Source organism: Zeugodacus cucurbitae, chromosome 6 (assembly GCF_028554725.1).
Source record: "Zeugodacus cucurbitae isolate PBARC_wt_2022May chromosome 6, idZeuCucr1.2, whole genome shotgun sequence".
Taxonomy (NCBI): Eukaryota; Metazoa; Arthropoda; class Insecta; order Diptera; family Tephritidae; genus Zeugodacus; species Zeugodacus cucurbitae.
Window position 1 is genome coordinate 69,969,624 of NC_071671.1, and position 18,871 is coordinate 69,988,494.

At 37.3% G+C, this 18,871-nt stretch overlaps 2 protein-coding genes across 3 annotated transcripts in view; one reads left to right on the forward strand and one right to left on the reverse strand.

Moving 5' to 3' along the window:
- The window catches only part of LOC105221225 (uncharacterized), an 86,389-nt gene that overhangs the window by 2,943 nt on the left and 64,575 nt on the right, over window positions 1–18,871 (reverse strand). The gene's annotated exons all lie outside the window — the stretch shown is intronic.
- On the forward strand, window positions 1,965–3,363 carry LOC105221224 (uncharacterized). The gene is made up of 3 exons (XM_011198013.3): window positions 1,965–2,094; window positions 2,764–2,934; window positions 3,001–3,363. Exons 1-3 carry the CDS (start codon window positions 2,065–2,067, stop codon window positions 3,151–3,153), a joined length of 354 nt encoding a protein of 117 aa, XP_011196315.1. The 5' UTR covers window positions 1,965–2,064; the 3' UTR covers window positions 3,154–3,363.

Consider the following 18,871-nt stretch of genomic DNA (forward strand, 5'->3'; position numbering starts at 1 on the left):
GTATTGCGCAAAATGGCCATGGCCCAAAATCAAAATCTCCCACTTCCATACACTTCTTCACTTACTACGAGGTCATATTTGAAATTTTGCAACCAAGTCAATATGAATAAAAATAACTGAATGCTCATCATTGAGATGCATGTCAGTTAAAGAGCGAAATACCGAGTGTGAGCTGTAACAGAGAGCATGCGAAATAAGCTTGTTAAACGTGCAGGAAATCAGGTTTTTTACATCGAAGCCCTTTTCGGTAAAGAGGCCAGCAAGTGGCTCCAAATATAAGACTTGAAGCGCAAACTCAAATTTGAACTAAAAAATAACACAAAAATAGTGCGTTTGCTAGTAGTGGTACAACAACAGTTGGAGAGTGGAAGACTTTGTTCGTTTTGTATGTTGAAAATCGTGAAAAAAGATCCATTATAATGCATTATGCAATCGACAAAGCAAAGTGGCCAGATTCAGGTGATTTGTTTTATTTTGTCTAAATATTTCTGAGTTGGCACATTGTTGTCAACATTTGGAATTTGCGTGACGGAAAGCAAACAGACCATTTTGAGCCGAGTTGAGTAAGATGACTCATCATCAAATACGAGTCAGAAAAAAGTTCGTAATCGTTCTGGAATCGTTCGAAATATATTTTCTTGTCAGATTAAAACTTTAAATACACATCATCGAAAGTGTAAGACTGGTACAAATTATTCTAAAAATATTTTCAGTTTATTCGAGATCTTGAAAAAGTGAATTTACAAGTTGTCTTAGGTCCTAAAATTGTTGAAGTAGTCCCTTGACATTTTATATGCATTTTTTCTTAATTAAAGTAGTAAATAATTTTTTTATTTCATTTTGAAAAGCAACCTTGTACCACAGTCCGTTATTGTATAGGAAAATAGACTACTCATCAAAAGCGTGCTGCTAGTCATTTTCAGTTTGAAAAACATTATGCATTGACAGATATCACAATAATAAAGTATTTTTACAACGTGTATGAATGTGTGCTCTCAGGGTCTCCATTAGACGCGAGTTAATGCAATGCGAGGACACACGCTGCTCATTAGCGGGTCAAAACCTAAAGTGTAACAAGTCGGCGACCAAGCTTTTGATGTTATTAAAGGCATTTTTAAATGCGTCGATTGAACTTGAAAATATACACTTACATACATATACATAAAGAGTTTAAAGCTGTAAAAACAACAAAAAGATTGCATTGTTTTGGTAACTGAAAAATGAAATTATATCTTGAGCTTAACCCAAATTATGAGTGCTTACTAGGAACTGAGCAATTACTAAATGCTTCCTATTGCAAATCTTTTGCTTTGCCATATAAGCTTAGAAAAATAATAGAAAATAAGCTTAGAAAAATAATATGTAAGTGAGTAAGTCAACAATGAGCGTTACTTTCCAACGGAGGAGAGAGAGCGCACAAGCGTTACAGCCCATCAACTAAATAAACAAATCAGACAAATAAGCTAAATAAACATTAAAACAAGTTTGCAACAATTGTTGTTGGTTTTGTGGCGCTGATATGAGTAGCTGAGCTCAAAGTTGGTCTGCGCATGTGTAACAGGTGCTCCCGGCAGCTAATCTCAAGTCGAGTTTTACAAAAGATATTCATTGAGCAATATTTATAACCAGTGCAAACATTTGAATTTTTTACTGTAATGCTCTTGGAAAGCCAATCTGAATCTGATCACAATATGAAACTGTGTTGTATTCAGAGTTAAAGCTGTGTTCAATATGTCTGTCTGTTTATTACAACTATGCCGTTTATATTTTTATGTATGTCTGTGTGTGTTGTGTATTTTTTTATGGACGTTATCTTCTAAATTTTCGCTCAAAATTCGATTTTCGCACAAATATGCCACAAGCGTTGTTTACTGTTGTTGTTACAACTCTTATGTGTGAGCGCGCATATTTCCTAAATTCGAAGTTGGTCGAATGCTTAAAATAGTAATTTTCATTGGCTTATTAGTTGGCGTTTGGTGTTGGCGCAGAATGGAGTTTTGAGCGATCAAATTGCGAAAAGTGTTTCAAGTTTTTTGATTTTTTTTACGGTATAATTGAGTTGAAATGTTAATAAATCGTTTTAAGTTTGTGCTTGTAAGTTTTTTTGGTTTACTAAAAATATTACATACACTTACATATGTAAAACAAAGATAGTGAAATGTATGTATCTTTGTGAAAAAATATAAATTAAACAGCTGATCTGAAGCCAAACGAAAGACTTAAACGACAAACTTGATTTTTACTCGTTCAGCAAACGCATCGAGTGGACTGTGATGCCGTTTTTCAACTTAAAATCTGCTATCAATTTTTTCAGAAAATACTTCCAAGTGTCTAAATTAAAGTGTTGTGCATCAAATCATTGCTCGGACTGTGCAAAAGTTCGCCGGTTATTTAAGTGCCAACGTCCCTTTCGCAAAAGCTCATGCTCTTGACGAACAAACTCAACTAAGCCTTCAATGGAGCTTGAATATGGATAAGCTGAGGAAACCCGCTGCAAATTTGACTAAATAGAGTACAGAGCAGTTGACTCTAACTTTAAGTGGCAACGTCCCTTATCAAAAGCTCTTCAAAAGCACAAAAGCTCTTGGCGGCAAATTTGACTAAATATATGATAGAATTCGTCCCTAACTAAATATAAGTCGTCTTGTTTATTCTACAGTAACTCTTTGTAGCAAAAAATTACTCATACGCCATAGCCCAGTTTAATAGAAATTGAGCCACTGCAAAGTAATAATGACTCAATTTATTCCATCGCTCTTTCAGGTCACAATTGCTATATTGCTCGCCATCTTGCCGCGCAGTGAAGCTTTCGTAACGCGCCTAATAACGGAGACTCTGCAGAATAATGTAGCTGGTGAGCCCATAACGCATGTGCGCACCGAATGGGATTTCGATCCGGAAGTGAGCCAGAAACGACGCGCGCTCTTCTATGAGGTAAATAGATTTTATTTAATGGAGATATAAGGAATATATTTATATGTGTATTCAATCACTTCACAGACCCATGGTTATCGTGCTGCCAAATTTATCGAACGCATCGGCTTGGGACTCGATGGCCATGAAGAGGAACGACGGGCGGAGCAGCAGGCACGCGATGTTGGGCGTCTCAATGGTGAACATAACATCAACTTTCCGCCAGAACCGCATGCGTAGTGTGCGCATGGAAGGAAGGAAGGAATGATGGGGGAGGTGGAAGTTTTGTATCTAATACAGAAATTTAATATTAAATAGCAACTCGTTAAGCGTTAATCATTAAGTTAAATAAAAAAGTGAAGAAGTCAGTAAATCCAGTCTGCGAGTAGCTGAATTCTTGAATGTCACTCGAATGCGACTGAATACGCAGGCAAAGAATACAGTCGCTTTTGCAAACATACATACATACATATATGTGTTCAGTTGTATGTATAAACAGTCATGCAATCACAAACAATTTGTGGGGGAGGCTGTGGTAATGTGGGACATTGTCATCATTTTAATTTGCAACGATTAATTTTCAATTGTGCTACTACATGTTGTTGCTGCCGTTGCTGTCGTTGTTGTTGTTGTTGTTGTTGTTGTTGTTGGCATTACATATAATGTGCTTCACAAGGATTTGCATAATTTGTCATTGGCGGTGGATAAATAGCAAAATCGCTCTGTGCAGACGTGGCGAGCGGGGTAAGAGGGTGAAGTAGGGTGAAGGAGTGGAGGGGTATGCTGCAGCGGAGATGATTAAAATCTCGTACGCATTTAATAAACGTTATTAGCGCATTGTTAAGCTCATTCCAACAACATTGGTTTTGTTGTTGTTGTTGTTGTTGTTCATATTGTTGTTGTTGTTGTAGCAGTTGGCTGCCAGCTACCGTCACGCTGCATAAGGCACTCAGCGCGTAGTTACATTATTTGCTTTGCTCTTCTTTTGGTTGACTGTTTGTTCTCTTGTAAGCGCGCACAAGTGCACACATACGCACGCACACATACAAACATACATTCATATACACATACATATATACATTAGTATAATTGTCTACTCGTTCATAGTGATGTGCAAATAATTTCATGTTTTTATTGTTGGCATTTGCCCGTCGCGAGAGTGTGAGAGAGTGAGGCAGAGAAGAGAGATGGAGGGGGCGTTTGCGTTACGCCAAAGTAGTAACGGTACCTACAATTGCCGTAATTACATTTCGCTGTAAACAATGCACTTGATAATTTCATAATACGGCGCATAATTTGAGCCAATTTTCTACTTACATAATCAGGACATTCACCAAAGCGAGCGGTGAATGGTGAACGGGAATCGGTGAGCGGCGAGCGGTGAGTAATGTGCATCGGCTTGCGAAGAAGCGCATTGCATATTTGCAGTGCAGTGGCTTTGCCGCTTTTGTTGCATATTTTTAGGCAGCAATGCAAAACGAATGCGTTGATCAACATAAAGCGCGGTATATTCGCATGGGACCAGGCCTATGCGGTGAAATCTTAACTCTCACACACTAAGTAATATACATACATCTATCAGGTATTTGCAGTTGTTTGTGTGAGTGTAAACTGTTGTATTTGAGTTTTTTATTTAATTTAAATTGTGACGATTTATTAGAAGTGAGGTTGTATTCGACAACTTGTATCATTCATCAGGTCAAAAACTGTCTCACAAGCAGCAAAAACAATAATAATAACCGAAAAGTTATAAAAATTATATCCGAAATCCTTATCGGCGTTATATTAAAGACTCACGCATACTCTTATGGATCGATTTAATCCATTTTGTTTGATGGTTTGCTTGTAGGTGACGTCTTTTCAGAAAATCATACATCAAAATCGCATTCCAACTACCAAATCACTGCAGCCTATTTCAAGCAGAGACTTCTTTAATCAAAGAAAACCTACTCTATTTTACAAAGAAGGTGCTAAGGACAAGAAATATATGTATATATGTATTTCATTAGTTAGCCAGGCGGCCTTGAGATTGCTAAAGCCTCTTAGAGTTTCATCGAAGATAGTGAAATAATGCCTTGAGCTATTAATCGGACTATCTGACATTTCACGATACACCTGCAATGTGTTCAATGTGTCCAGGGAAATTCAAGGAAACTGTGAAGCGGATGACAACGGTAATATTTAACTGACAAATATGTCATATACATAGACGAGTCTCGGTGGAAACAATCCACGACTTGCTCAATAAGCGGACAAACGTGACCTGAATGAAATAGGTGTATTGAGATTCAAAAGGTCCGACTTAAGAACTCTAGTAGGAGTATGAACAAGACACTGTCTAATTGGCATTCGAGGGACACCGTATAATGACTACTGTAGAAGCGGCCAAAAAGTGAAGAGGAGGAGACTGTAGAAGATCTTATATGTGATTGCATGGCATTGCACAGGAAAAGAAAGACAAGGACCGGTTACTATTTTCTGGACGATGTCTCCGAAATAGCAAAACTTATTAGTGTGACAGAATTCTAGTCCCGGCGGTGTTACAATGGGCCACCTAAAGGCCTAAGAGCGTCGTATGTCACATACTTTACCTACCTATCTACGATGAGAGCTTTTCAAAAACTAAAAAAGATATTATCTTCTAACCATTATGACTGGATTTCTACAAGCAATTACATGTAATTTTAGAATTTTCTGAATTAAATTGCACTCAATTCTACAACAACAACTCCTAACTACTTTATTTGTAAAATATTATTAAAATTAAATGTTCAATTTATTTGCATTTGTGTCGAAAATAAATGCATCAGCCGACGGCATATCATTAATGTATTGAGTAAACGCCAATGGGCGATGGAAATTTCATTATGTCGCCGAATCATGCCTGATAAAACGCAGCCAACGCCGGCAAATGGCTATAAATCAACGCAAAATACATATATAAATAAATAGATAAACGTGTGTATATCATACACATGTACATACATATATGTGTGTTGTTGCTTGCAAATTATTTATCATTGTCTTTTGTGGGATGAGAGCTGATTACTTTAATATCTGCATAAGTACATAGTAAATACATAAATATGCGAGTACTTGTATGCATGTGAGTGTGTGTTTGGCGCAATAATTGCGATAACACCATAAAATTGTTTAATAAATTGTTAATATAACATCGTTAATAATAAATGTGTTGTGCAAATGACAACAAATATAAAAAAGCTACAACACACACACACTAACTTATGTATTTACTAAGTATGTATGTGTGTATGTGTTTGTCATTGTGTGTTTGTTTAACGTGGGAATTTTCGCTTGCTGCACAACCGGTCACAACGCTGTTGTGGTTTATGACACTAATTTAATATAACCGACCTCCAAATGAAATTGTTAAAGAAATCATACAATGAATTTAATCAAACAACATTTGCGCGTGTGGATATACTGCGTTGTTGTAATTGTACATGCATTTGTACTTATATATTCAGGCATAAAAGTACCCAAACTGATTGTTGTTGTTTTAAAAATTGAAATTTTCACGAAGGTTACTGGTCTCGTAAACACGTGGTACCTGGGAATCGCCAGATATTATTATGAGAAGTTTTTGCATGCCACGGATACACTCGGAAATGAAAAAATGCCCGGGATTTGAACCTATAACTCTCTGGGTGTACTGGGGGTGGGTCACGTACTAGAAAACTTTTCAATGTATGTATGTTATTGGCGTTCAACCGTTTAGCCGGTTATAGCCGAATCGATGAGAGCGCGCCACTCTTCTCTTTCCTTCGCAGTTCGGCGCCAGTTTCAGATTCCAAGTGTAACCAGGTCGCTCTCCACCTGGTCCCTTCAATGGAGTGGAGGCCTTCCCCTTCCTCGGCTTCCTTCGGCGGGTACTGCATCGAACACTTTCAGGGCTGGGATGTTTTCTTCCATTCGAACAACACGACCTAGTCAGCGTAGCGGCTGTCTTTTTATTCGCTGAACTATGTCAATGTCGTCGTATAACTCGTACAGCTCATCTTCCATCGTCTGCGGTATTCTCGAAAACTCCTAGTATCGTCTCATCTGATGGTGACATCGTCCAAGCTTCTGCACCGTAAAGCAGGACGGGAATGATAAGCGACTTGTAGAGCTTGATTTTGGTTCGTCGAGAGAGGACTTTACTGTCCAAAGTAGCACCTGTTGGCAAGAGTGATTCTGCGCTGGATTTCGAGGCTGACATTGTTGGTGTTGTTGATACTGGTTCCCAGGTATACGAAATTATCTACGACTTCGAAGTTATGACTGTCAACAGTGACGAAAATTTTTCAATCCCAGTTGGAAAATACATCATTTCATATTAAATATACATATTTTTATACTCTACAACCGAAAACCTATAAAGAGTCATATTAAGTCATATTTAAAGTTATAATTTTTCATGAAAACGAATCGAATATGAGGATCTCAATGTTTATGGCTATATCGGTAAATCTCACAGATATTCGAAAGAAATTCAAAATAGATGTGCTCCTTATAAACGGGCAAAACCAGGTTAATGCTTTCAGCCCCCATATAACTGATAAGCAGATTTTCAATCTTCTAGTGGTCTTCATACCGTATAAGTCGGTTAAAACGTGAGTTATCATAGAAAAGTAAGTGAACATAAAATCTTTAATATAATGAAAGGTAAAAATTTTCTGAAATAGGTTAGGAATTTCCGCAGTTTCCATATACTCTATATAATGATTACCCTTATTCTAGTTGACTTAACGGTTAGCAGTAACATACATAAGCTTGCTCTGAAAGACCTTACCGGAGCTTACCGGGTACCCATTTAACATAGTGTAATGTCTGCCAACCACAATTATATGGGTTATTTTATTATCACGCCGCGACGTTGATTGGTTTCGATTGCCATCGATTAACTCTGCTCTGTTGCTCTGCGATTAACAATTGTCGGCTGTTGGTTGTCGTTAGTGTTGGCTTTATGTAGTAGTTCATTATCGCTTCATTAAAGCAAACTTATTGACTCTATCGACTCGCTGTGCGCGTCCACTTAACTGCACGAGATTACAGCGCACGAATGTTAAATGCCACAAATTTCAATGATATTACATATACTCTTACATACACAACCACATGTACGTATATGCAAATATAATGATTGCCTGATAATATGGTGCGTATTATCTTTTTAAAGCCCCCAACAAGTGTGCTTGTCATATATATATATATATATATATGTGTACATATGTATAAATGATGTAAATTTGTAGTATTGGACAGCTTATGAGCAATCACGCGTCAATTTTCGACACTTTATTCATAATAAAATTTATTACACTCAAATAGCACGTGGCTAATTGCGCTACAAAATCAATCGCTGACGTTAATAACAACAACCACAGCTCATACATATTTGTATACAAACATTCATATATTTAGAATTGTCAAAATAATGCAATAAATTCAGTGTTAACACTGAAGTACCAATTGAGTTGCTCATTTGAAGGATATACATTCACACACACACACACAAACTCAACTACAAATACATACAAGTGTGTGAGTGTGTGTGTGTGTGCCTGTATTGATGCAAGTGATATTTTGTGTTGAGTGCTGACATGAATTGCTATTCAAGGAGATTATCAATCGAATAAATGTCCGAAATTGTGGTGATAAACGATTCACTCACACACACACACACACACACACACACACACACACACACACACACACACACACACACACACACATCTATATTCATACAATCAAAAGTCAGTTGCCAGCACACCTGTGTGGCCAGCTGATAATAAATGTGAGCCGCGTTAAATGTGTGGTTAATGCGGCGATATTGAAGCCTTTTTCTATCCTTTTCTCATATGTAAATGTGTGCATGCCGTTTGTGGGGGAGGGGTGCGTCAGTGATATCGCTTGCTTAATGTGGTAAATTCTCGACAAATTGATAATGTAATCAAAATGTTAATGAAGGTGTGCTATGTGTATGTATAATGCAGCAACAATTTTATTGAAAGAATAACGCTGCAATTAATTGGAAAAGCGCTTGTTCGCCGATGTGATCGATTTATGATAAATTTGTACGAGTACACAAATAATGCCATAATTCGATTGACGTGTGACATGAAAGCAAAGAAAATAGTAGTTGATAATAAATGTGTTAGCGAATATAGATATACATACATGATAAAAAAACATATATGTGGAGCATATGGAGATTATAGTACACAACTCAGTGTTATAACGCAGATTTTGGAGTTTTGCATATCTCCATTTGGCGGCTTCTTTTCAATATTAGCTAATTTGGTAGGGTTCACCTCAAAGCAAGAATAGAAGGGTTATTTCAAATGGTATTCAATAATTTTTCAAAAAAAAAAAAATGGGTGCATATCTGGTCATACAGATTCGGTATCTTCTAATCTTAAGAATCCAAGTTATTTCATCATGGTTTGGAAAAACGTATTCTTACAAAACATTCACCGAATGTTATAATTGAAAAAAGTCTTCACGAGTTGTTTCTTTCAATTACGTTAAAAATTAAATTTTCCTGTTTGATTCTATATTTTTTCTTCGTCAGTGATCAATTTTATATTTCTTGAAGATTATTTATGTTAACTTTTTCTTGCTTTGGAATCCGGTTAGTATCTTACGGATATAACAGGTACTGTTGGAACTATATTTCGACAATCTGGAAACATTTTTGTGCAGTTCCTGTGAGTAGAGCTTGCCTGATATGAGCCCTTATCTTTGGATTTTGAGCGTCTCAACACATTTTAGTTGTCGCCTAGCTATTCGCGAGGTTCCGATCTCTGTAAATCGTAACTGCAGCACTATGGAAATCGACAATAGTTGATTGAGAACTTGAAAACATTTTTAATTCAAAGAAGAGCGTCTCTACAGAGACCTATAATAGGTATTAACTGAAGGGGAATGTAGAAAATATTTTTATTAAAAAGAGTACAAGAAAATTTTGGTTAGACGCCCAAGAACTGTCATTATATCATATTTCTTGCAGAAATTATAGCAATAAGAATGTCTTCTACAAATTTGACTTTGATATAAGACAACTCGATTAAAAAAAATTGTCAAAACATTTAGACGAGATGCGGATGTTAGATTATTAAAAATATTAAATACAACCCTGCGTATTACAAATTCATAAATCTATTTATCGCTTCATTTCAACGTTATTGTAACAGACTAGTTATAACGGTTATCACTTTCAGTTTTGCTCTTCGCTTTGACCAGTCATCTTGGTTGGGGTTGGCTTTAGAAAAAGCTCAGTAGACCGTGTTGCTTGTTTTGGCTCTTCATTTTGCTCTGTCTGTTAAGGGCGAAGCAAAGTGACCGCAGTGTGAGACTCCAGCGAAATGAGGTTAAGGTGTGCACAATCGAATGCAACACTCCAAACAAGACCAACAACAACAAAAACACTATTACTAACAGCCATTATAACCAAGGAAGCAACAACGCGAACATGAAGAGCAACAGTGCGCGAGAACACGACGGATTAGTTGAGATGCAGCAGAGAAGAATCGCTTGTCGCCCGAAATTGTGCGGATCTCGTTACTTTGTTTATATGTTTTTCGCCATCGAGTGACTTTTTTCTCGATTTTTACAACGACAAATGACGCTTAAATTGCGAAAAATAACTTAACCTCGGGGCAACTTGGGTGGTTGTGGCGAAACTCGATGGATGCCGGTGGTTAAATGGCGGTGTGAGTGTGGGTAGGCGGGTGTCTGTGTTGACACAACTTGGCAACCAGGCCATGAAAGGGAGCACACATAAGAGCTCATACATACAAATATTGATAAGTATAGAGACGGTTGACCTTGTGGGTGTGGAAGCTGGTCGAGAGAGAAAGAGAGAGAGAGACGGTAGAGCAAAGCGATGGACTTGTTTTCTTATTTCCAGCATTAATAAAAGGAAACCCACAAAAGAAACGACAGTTCAGGCGACGAACAGTGCTCAGATGCGGAGGTTGAGCGATTGATGGTCGGCGGACTTGGGTGGGTGGAAAAAATGTAATCCTCCAATTCCGGGTAGCGACATTTGACTGACAAAATAATTAATTTTATTCGAGTTTCGAGTTAAATGTTGACACAGTCACTGAATGAAATGAACGTTGCCGAGGACGACGTCGCTGCCGCTGCTGCTGCGGCTGCAAATGTTGTTGTTGGGGTGTAGCCAGCAATGGCGGCGTGAGTGTGTGAGTAGTGGTTGCACGAGCGTGTGGCAGGATTATTTTTTGCATTTGCTCTTTTTACTACCTTTTAACGGTTCGTTTTTTGTGTGCCTGTCAGTCGAAAATACGCGTTCAGCATTCGCAATTAAATCCTCTCCACGAAATTCTACGCAAACACAATCAAATAAAAGTGTGAAATGCGCAACCAAAAGCTGTGAAAGGGGCTCTGGGTCGCATGGGTGCCATGACAGAGGTAAGAGAGAGTTGGGCGATGAGGCTGAGGAGGGTACGTATTTAGGCTGCGTGTAGTTAACGACTGGCGGAATGTTCGGTTTGAGCGTGCATTGCGTCGCTGGTCACGCCCACTTAGCAACAAGGAGTGTTGTAATTAGTTTTGCAAAGTATCAGTGCCTTGCATCCACACGCCTCACAATCCTCATCTGTGGCAAAAACAGCAGACTTTCTTGCTTGTGCCCATCGCCGCTTTGCTTGTTGTTTGCGCAATGGCTGAGTCTCGGCTGAATTCGATATAATTTTTGTAGTTTGACTTCGTATTTCTTTTTGTTAACTTTGGATTTGCTTCTTTATTGAATTTTTTTTTCATTTGTTTGTTGATTTTTGGTATTTGGCGTGATTAGTATTCGCAGGAGACACAACTGAGACGGATATGAGGTTATTAGATATATAACTGTATGTGCTCACAGACGGGTGAACTGTAAAAGAATTGCTAGAGTGAGAATTTGGTTGCAGACATTCGGATACGTATCTAACGTGGGTGGGTGATTGATGAGAATTTTTAGGTGCTATGGGACGTTATATTCTTTCTATAAATGATCGAAGAGTGTCTGCAAAGATTTTTTAAAATATTAAATTAAGTTAAGTTAAAATGTTTAATATTTCTCGCATATTTGAAAATGTTGCCTACATTTCGGCGCGCAGATAATTAATACACAAATTATTTTATGTAATATTATTAAATTTTAAGAATTTCTGGATCACCCTCTTTATTTGCAAATCGAAAGACTACTCGCATATTCCTTGTAGGAAATGTTTAAGGTCTTACCTTTCACAAAAAGATCGAAAATATATGTTTATTATAAAATATAATACAGTTGAACTTAAATAACTGGAACTACTTTAACTCGAAGTTCTGCATAACTCAAACTCTTGAATTGGCAATAGAATTCAAATTTCATACAAATTACCTTCCGTAACTTGGATGTCTCTCTAACTCGAAGATTTTTTGTGGATTATGGTGATTCGAGTTAGAGAAGTTCAACTGTAATTTAAGTCCTACATACGGAAAATGCACTGAAAATGTGTACGCCATGACTTTTATGGGCGAGAACTTTGTGCTCAAAGAACTATATCCTCATGTAATAACTTTCCTGCAGGGTCTCATTGTCCTAATCCAGTTGCCTGGGAATCGAAAAATACACAAAGAAAATGAATTTCGATACTTCGCTCAACGCTCGACGGTTTCTATTTCAACTTTTTCTCTGTTTGTATGTACTACTCTATCGGGATTTTTCTCTGCCTTTGCTGTTTTGCCAATAAATTACTTTGTAATCAAGTGAATTGAAGAGGAAAACTAGAGTGTAGAATGAGTGTAGGAAATGGGCGGCTGCATCGCCGCAGAGGAAATGACAAAACGAAGTCGGTATGGAATTAATTTGGAAAACATTCACTTTTATTGAAATTTTATTGCTTGCTCTTCGGTTTTCGCCGAAGAAGCATGAAAGTGAATGACAAATAGCAGGCAATTGAAATAAAAAAAACTCATATTTGTAGAAATTCATATATTAGAATATTTGATTGCGCATTTCCCCGAGACTGATAAACGATGGCACTGAGCTGGTGATATGTTGTGGCGAAAATGATCTGTGCGTTATATTAGATTATTGAGTAGGAAAACGATATTACAATTTATATACAAATAAGGAAAACATATTTGGTAGTAAAAGGAATTTCATAATTGTTTTTGATCTCGTAAAGTCTAGAGGAAAAAATTTGTTTTTCCGTTATTTTTTGAAAAAGTACCGAACAGTTGAATAGATAACCAAAGGTTTAATTGGCACGGAATGAAACAATTATTTATGGCTCTTTGATGAAATCTTATACTTTCTTAAATCTTAGAAATTTTGAATGTATATTATAAATTACTAGTGCTAGATTTAATTTAAGCGAAAAACCACATTTTTTCCATGGTGTGCCTCAATAAATCTCTTATGTTTCAATCCATTTTGCGAGTTCATAGCACCGATAAGAACGTTATACACTCAATTCCATTGTTATTCTTCTTATTTCTTGTTGTTTGCAGTTGACTCAAACACTGCTAGCTACAATCTACTTTCTTTTCCATTAACATTTATGCTGAAAATTTTCAGCTAATATACTTGCAAGCCACTATTAGCCAACAACTTGTGTTGCCAGTCATTTTAATCCATTTGCTGGAATTCCATTATGAATTCATAACGTTAGGCTAATCATCTTTATAGAAAAAGTCAGATTTTCAAATAAAATCTATTCTGTAAATGTAGTTCGCTTTATTATTCGACCATAATTACCTCAGAGATTAATTTTAAAATGAAATAATTATTAGAGATTTTTAGTTAAAATCTAGTGAGAAAAGTTTTTGCTTAATCAGTCTTTTGTCGAAAGCTTTTAAAGCTTAATATACATTTCTATGAACTTTTAAAGCTTTCATCATACGGCATGCTAACTGGTGTTATAGTAAATATAATTTCGTTTAAAAAAATGTTTCGGATAGTTCTGCAAATCTAAAGAAATATCAGAGTAAACAAAATATACTCAACAATCGTGGAAGCCTCTCAGTCCGAGCACACCCTAACGCACGTATAATGAAAGCTCTTAAGGTTAATGCATTGGCGCAAGTTTAGAGTCTTTATTAAATGCATATGGAATAATATATGAGTAAAAGTGGCAATAATGGCAACGACGCACCGAGTCACCGCCATCGCCACCGCCAATGCCACTTATCAACTAAGTGCTTTGCACCCGCATTTAGTGAAGTGCATGAAACATATAAGAAATGTGAAACAAATAAAAAAAAAATAAATAAAAATGTGAAAATGCAAAATGTCAACAAGCTCAATAATGAATTTAATGCATTTCCGTGCTGTTTATGACTTTTAGGAATGACCCTTTGAAGGAAAACGATATTATTGTTGCTCATAGGCAAAGTCTCCACCAGCGCACAGGCAACCATTCGATGGTAAGCATGAGAGAGCAGCGGGTCAAAGGCAATAACCTGCTTTATTTTCATGTATACGTTGGGAATTTAATACGTTTTAAAACAGCAATTAAATTGCTAATACAAAGAAATACTGTGTGTGCGTATGTATGTATAAATGTAAAAAGCTGTATGAATTTCCTGCAAGTGATGGCTTTTGTCCTTCTGACGTAATTACTATTTATATTATGATTTGCATTTCTCCTTTTTTTGCATTTACATAAACACAGTTATGTGTGTGAGTCAGCTCGCATTCGCATTGTTAACAAGACTTTAATGAAATATAATATCATATTTTATTTTACGAAAGTAATTCTTCAAGCACAGCACGCCACCAGCTGTGCTACGCCTGGCTCTCCACACACACACACACACACAAACAAATCGAGTCTTGCTTTGCAAGGACCAACACTGGCAGCCATATAATCCTTCCCTCCACCTCTTGTCTCCATCACAGCTCTGTGCTTTTGTCAACCGTCAAGCACTTGAGAATCTGTTCACAACTTTTATTTTATTAGGTTCGCATTAAAAGCCAAATGTTGCTGTGTGTGTGGGGTCCCGTTGCTCACCACAGCAGCGGGGCGCCTTAATATTTAACCACATTTAGCATATCCTTATTTAGGGTAATTACTTGTGCAATTTTCATTGTTGTCGGCAAAAGTTAACGATATCATCATCAAAATCAGTTGCAGCAGCGGCGGCTAAAAACAGATAAGACGACGGCAAGAGCAAGAGTCACGTCAACTAAATTGTGCTGCATGCACCGGCTGGTGTTGTTATGCTGTTGACAGCGTCGTTAGGGCAAAGATTCTAGACAGTAATGCAGTCAATTGAAAATCATGTTTTTTATCGAGCTATCGGATTTGAAATAGGTTTAAAGAAACCTCGTCTGGCGACCTCTAAAAGCATTAACATTTTTGGGTTCTTGAAACCACGACTTACCACTTTTGTAGTCTTTCAAATTCACTGTTTCGTCCATTTACTTAAGAAATATTAAATTGGATTACTATTGCTTTACTAGCGGTTACTTGATAACTAGTAATCTAGAACAATTATGAAAGGTATGTGACCAAGAACTTGGAAATGCGGCAATACTGCAGTAATGTTCAGTAAATTAAAAAAATATTTCTGCCAAAATATTATGTTATTAAAATATTTATTGAGCTTTCATTAAGCCAAACTCAAATACAATTTTAATTTTAGTTATAAAAGCCAATAATTGGATGCTCATGGGTGATATGGACCTTCACAAAAATACATAAAAGTAGGTATTAAAGTGAGTGATGCACCCAATGCTGCTATATAAAACAGAAAGAAACAAGTAGGGCGGTGTGAGCTGCGGTTGGAAACCGGAAATGGAATTCTAACTTTGAATAGAGATATGAGACAGATAACGGGTGATTTTTTTGAGGTTAGGATTTTCATGCATTAGTATTTGACAGATCACGTGGGATTTCAGACATGGTGTCAAAGAGAAAGATGCTCAGTATGCTTTGACATTTCATCATGAATAGACTTACTAACGAGCTAACGTCGAATTTTCAGTGAATGGGCCCTAGAAAAGTTGGCAGAAAATCCGCTTTTTTATCGACAAATTTTGTTCAGCGATGAGGCTCATTTCTGGTTGAATGGCTACGTAAATAAGCAAAATTGCCGCATTTGGGGTGAAGAGCAACCAGAAGCCGTTCAAGAACTGCCCATGCATCCCGAAAAATGCACTGTTTGGTGTGGTTTGTACGCTGGTGGAATCATTGGACCGTATTTTTTCAAAGATGCTGTTGGACGCAACGTTACGGTGAATGGCGATCGCTATCGTTCGATGCTAACAAACTTTTTGTTGCCAAAAATGGAAGAACTGAACTTGGTTGACATGTGGTTTCAACAAGATGGCGCTACATGCCACACAGCTCGCGATTCTATGGCCATTTTGAGGGAAAACTTCGGAGAACAATTCATCTCAAGAAATGGACCCGTAAGTTGGCCACCAAGATCATGCGATTTAACGCCTTTAGACTATTTTTTGTGGGGCTACGTCAAGTCTAAAGTCTACAGAAATAAGCCAGCAACTATTCCAGCTTTGGAAGACAACATTTCCGAAGAAATTCGGGCTATTCCGGCCGAAATGCTCGAAAAAGTTGCCCAAAATTGGACTTTCCGAATGGACCACCTAAGACGCAGCCGCGGTCAACATTTAAATGAAATTATCTTCAAAAAGTAAATGTCATGAACCAATCTAACGTTTCAAATAAAGAACCGATGAGATTTTGCAAATTTTATGCGTTTTTTTTTTAAAAAAAGTTATCAAGCTCTTAAAAAATCACCCTTTATAAGAGATTGTTCGGGAGGCTTTCTTGGAGATTTATGTTATTTTTGTTCTCTTTATGCTCACTATAAGATGTGTAATGAATCTTGAATCAAAATATTGATTTAAAGAGGGATTGGAGAGAATATTTTATAATTTTGTCCAGAATAAGATTCGGCCAATTATCTTATGATATTTCCGTTAGAGTACAAGATATTGATTAAAAAGTCGTTTATAACTGAAAAAATATTCCCAGGTTTGGGATCTGATATCGCCAATACTTATTTAAAATCGGTTTGTTCGGCATGAGTTCCTCTTGAATGTAGACAGAGAGTTTAAATCTTTTAGATGTTTATTCCGATAAATGAACAAAGTTCAAATACTCTTTGAGCAAGATGCTACGTGAGTTCAAAAACATCTCTCTCTCTCTCTCTCTCTCTTCCACTGCAAGTGGGTTCCAATGTGGTTGTCGCTGTTAAAGTAAATCCAAACCAAAGTAGAAAATTTCGCAATTTCATATGCATGCAAATGCGAGTTGGGGCCTATGAAGAGCGAGGAGTCGACTTCCACACACACACACACACCACATGCAACATGCGCCAAAGTCAGCTCGTATCCTACTAGCATGCTTATGCATGAACCCATAGCCGCTATATGCCAGTGCGCTTGTGCGCTTGTCTGTCGGCATGCATATGAGTGTTCATTACGAAACTTGTTCAAAAATTTCATTAAAATCGGCTGCCATTGTTGATTTTTTAACCCGAAAAAATTACAAAAATGAAAACTGCATAATGCCATAGTAATAAAATGTAATGAGTGCCCACTTCACACCCGACCAAAGGACGCGGCAACGGGACTGCCATGCTGGCCGCTACTCGAGCACATATGCACTTGCGACTCACTCTAGAGATCTCTCTCTGTGTGCGTCTGAAAGTTGTGCGGGTTTTCGGCCATATCGTGGGTAGGGAGTCAGCGGGAGATGCCACAACTGTGATCTGACTGACGCGAATTGAAGCGGCTTATCAGCTTTCAAGCTAGCTGCCAGCAACAACGAACTGCGCCTGATGAAAAGGAAATGTTACAACAATAATAACAATAATGGCAACAGCAACAACAGTAACGAGCGAGTGAATATGAAAAAAATTATTGTAATATAGCGTGGAAAATTGCATTCAAATGATGCTCGAGCGCAGAGCGACACACACATCCGCACACATGAAGCAACGCCAAGTAATTGGTGTAAATGTATGCATGCAGCGAGTGGAGGTGAGCGAAATTTCCTTTATTTGCCAACGAAATAAAATTTTAAGCTGAAAAAAGGAAAATGCATACATTTATGAAAAATCTGACTCGCGTTCGACACGAAAGTAAAAAAAAATAAAAATCGAAATTTCATTGCATGGCGTTGCTTGTTTCTGGGCGCTGCACCGTTTGAACCGTTTTTGCAGCGAATGAAACAAATTAAACCCCCCACAGTCTAGGTGTTCGTTGTGGATTCGTGCGGCCGCAGCTTTGTGGCGAGTGCAATTTTTATTTGACTTTGGCATTTCGTCGCTGCAACGTTTTGTTTTTTTTTTACATCGCATGCCGTTTTTTTTTCAAATATTTTTTTGTGGAATTTCATTTTTGTTGTCGTTTTTTCGGCGCTAAATGCAATAAACGTATGCGCCTAAAAGCACACAATGCCCAACCCCTACCTACAAATACATACATATGTGGTTTGATTGTATTTGGAATAGCGGAATTATTTTGGTTTTTCCATTTTTATTTGTCCTTGCCTGAACGCGAATTAAAACTTTGTCTGCCAATCTCGGTTTGAGCTTTGTTCTGCCTGCTCGATTTTTATTTTATGTAGTTATTCAAACGTTTTTTATCATCGTCGCATTGCATATTTGAGGGCGTTGCAAGTCCCATACACCTACTCCCATACACACAGAGAGAGAAAGGCCAAATAATAGACATTTTTGTTTATTTGAGTAGCACAAATTGCCCAAAATGAAAAGCTCGACAATAAGTGAATGAGCGTTGAATGCAACGATGCAATAGAAAAATTGAAAATTTCATTTCGAACAAATTGCCTATAATTGTGCCACATAGCCAGCCAACGTGTGTGTGTGAGCTAAACTAAGCAAAAAGTGCTCAATGTTGAAACTTTTTGAAATTGATTTTTGACACCGCAGGGTTGAAGCACAATAAATATTGAACGAGTCAAGTTGG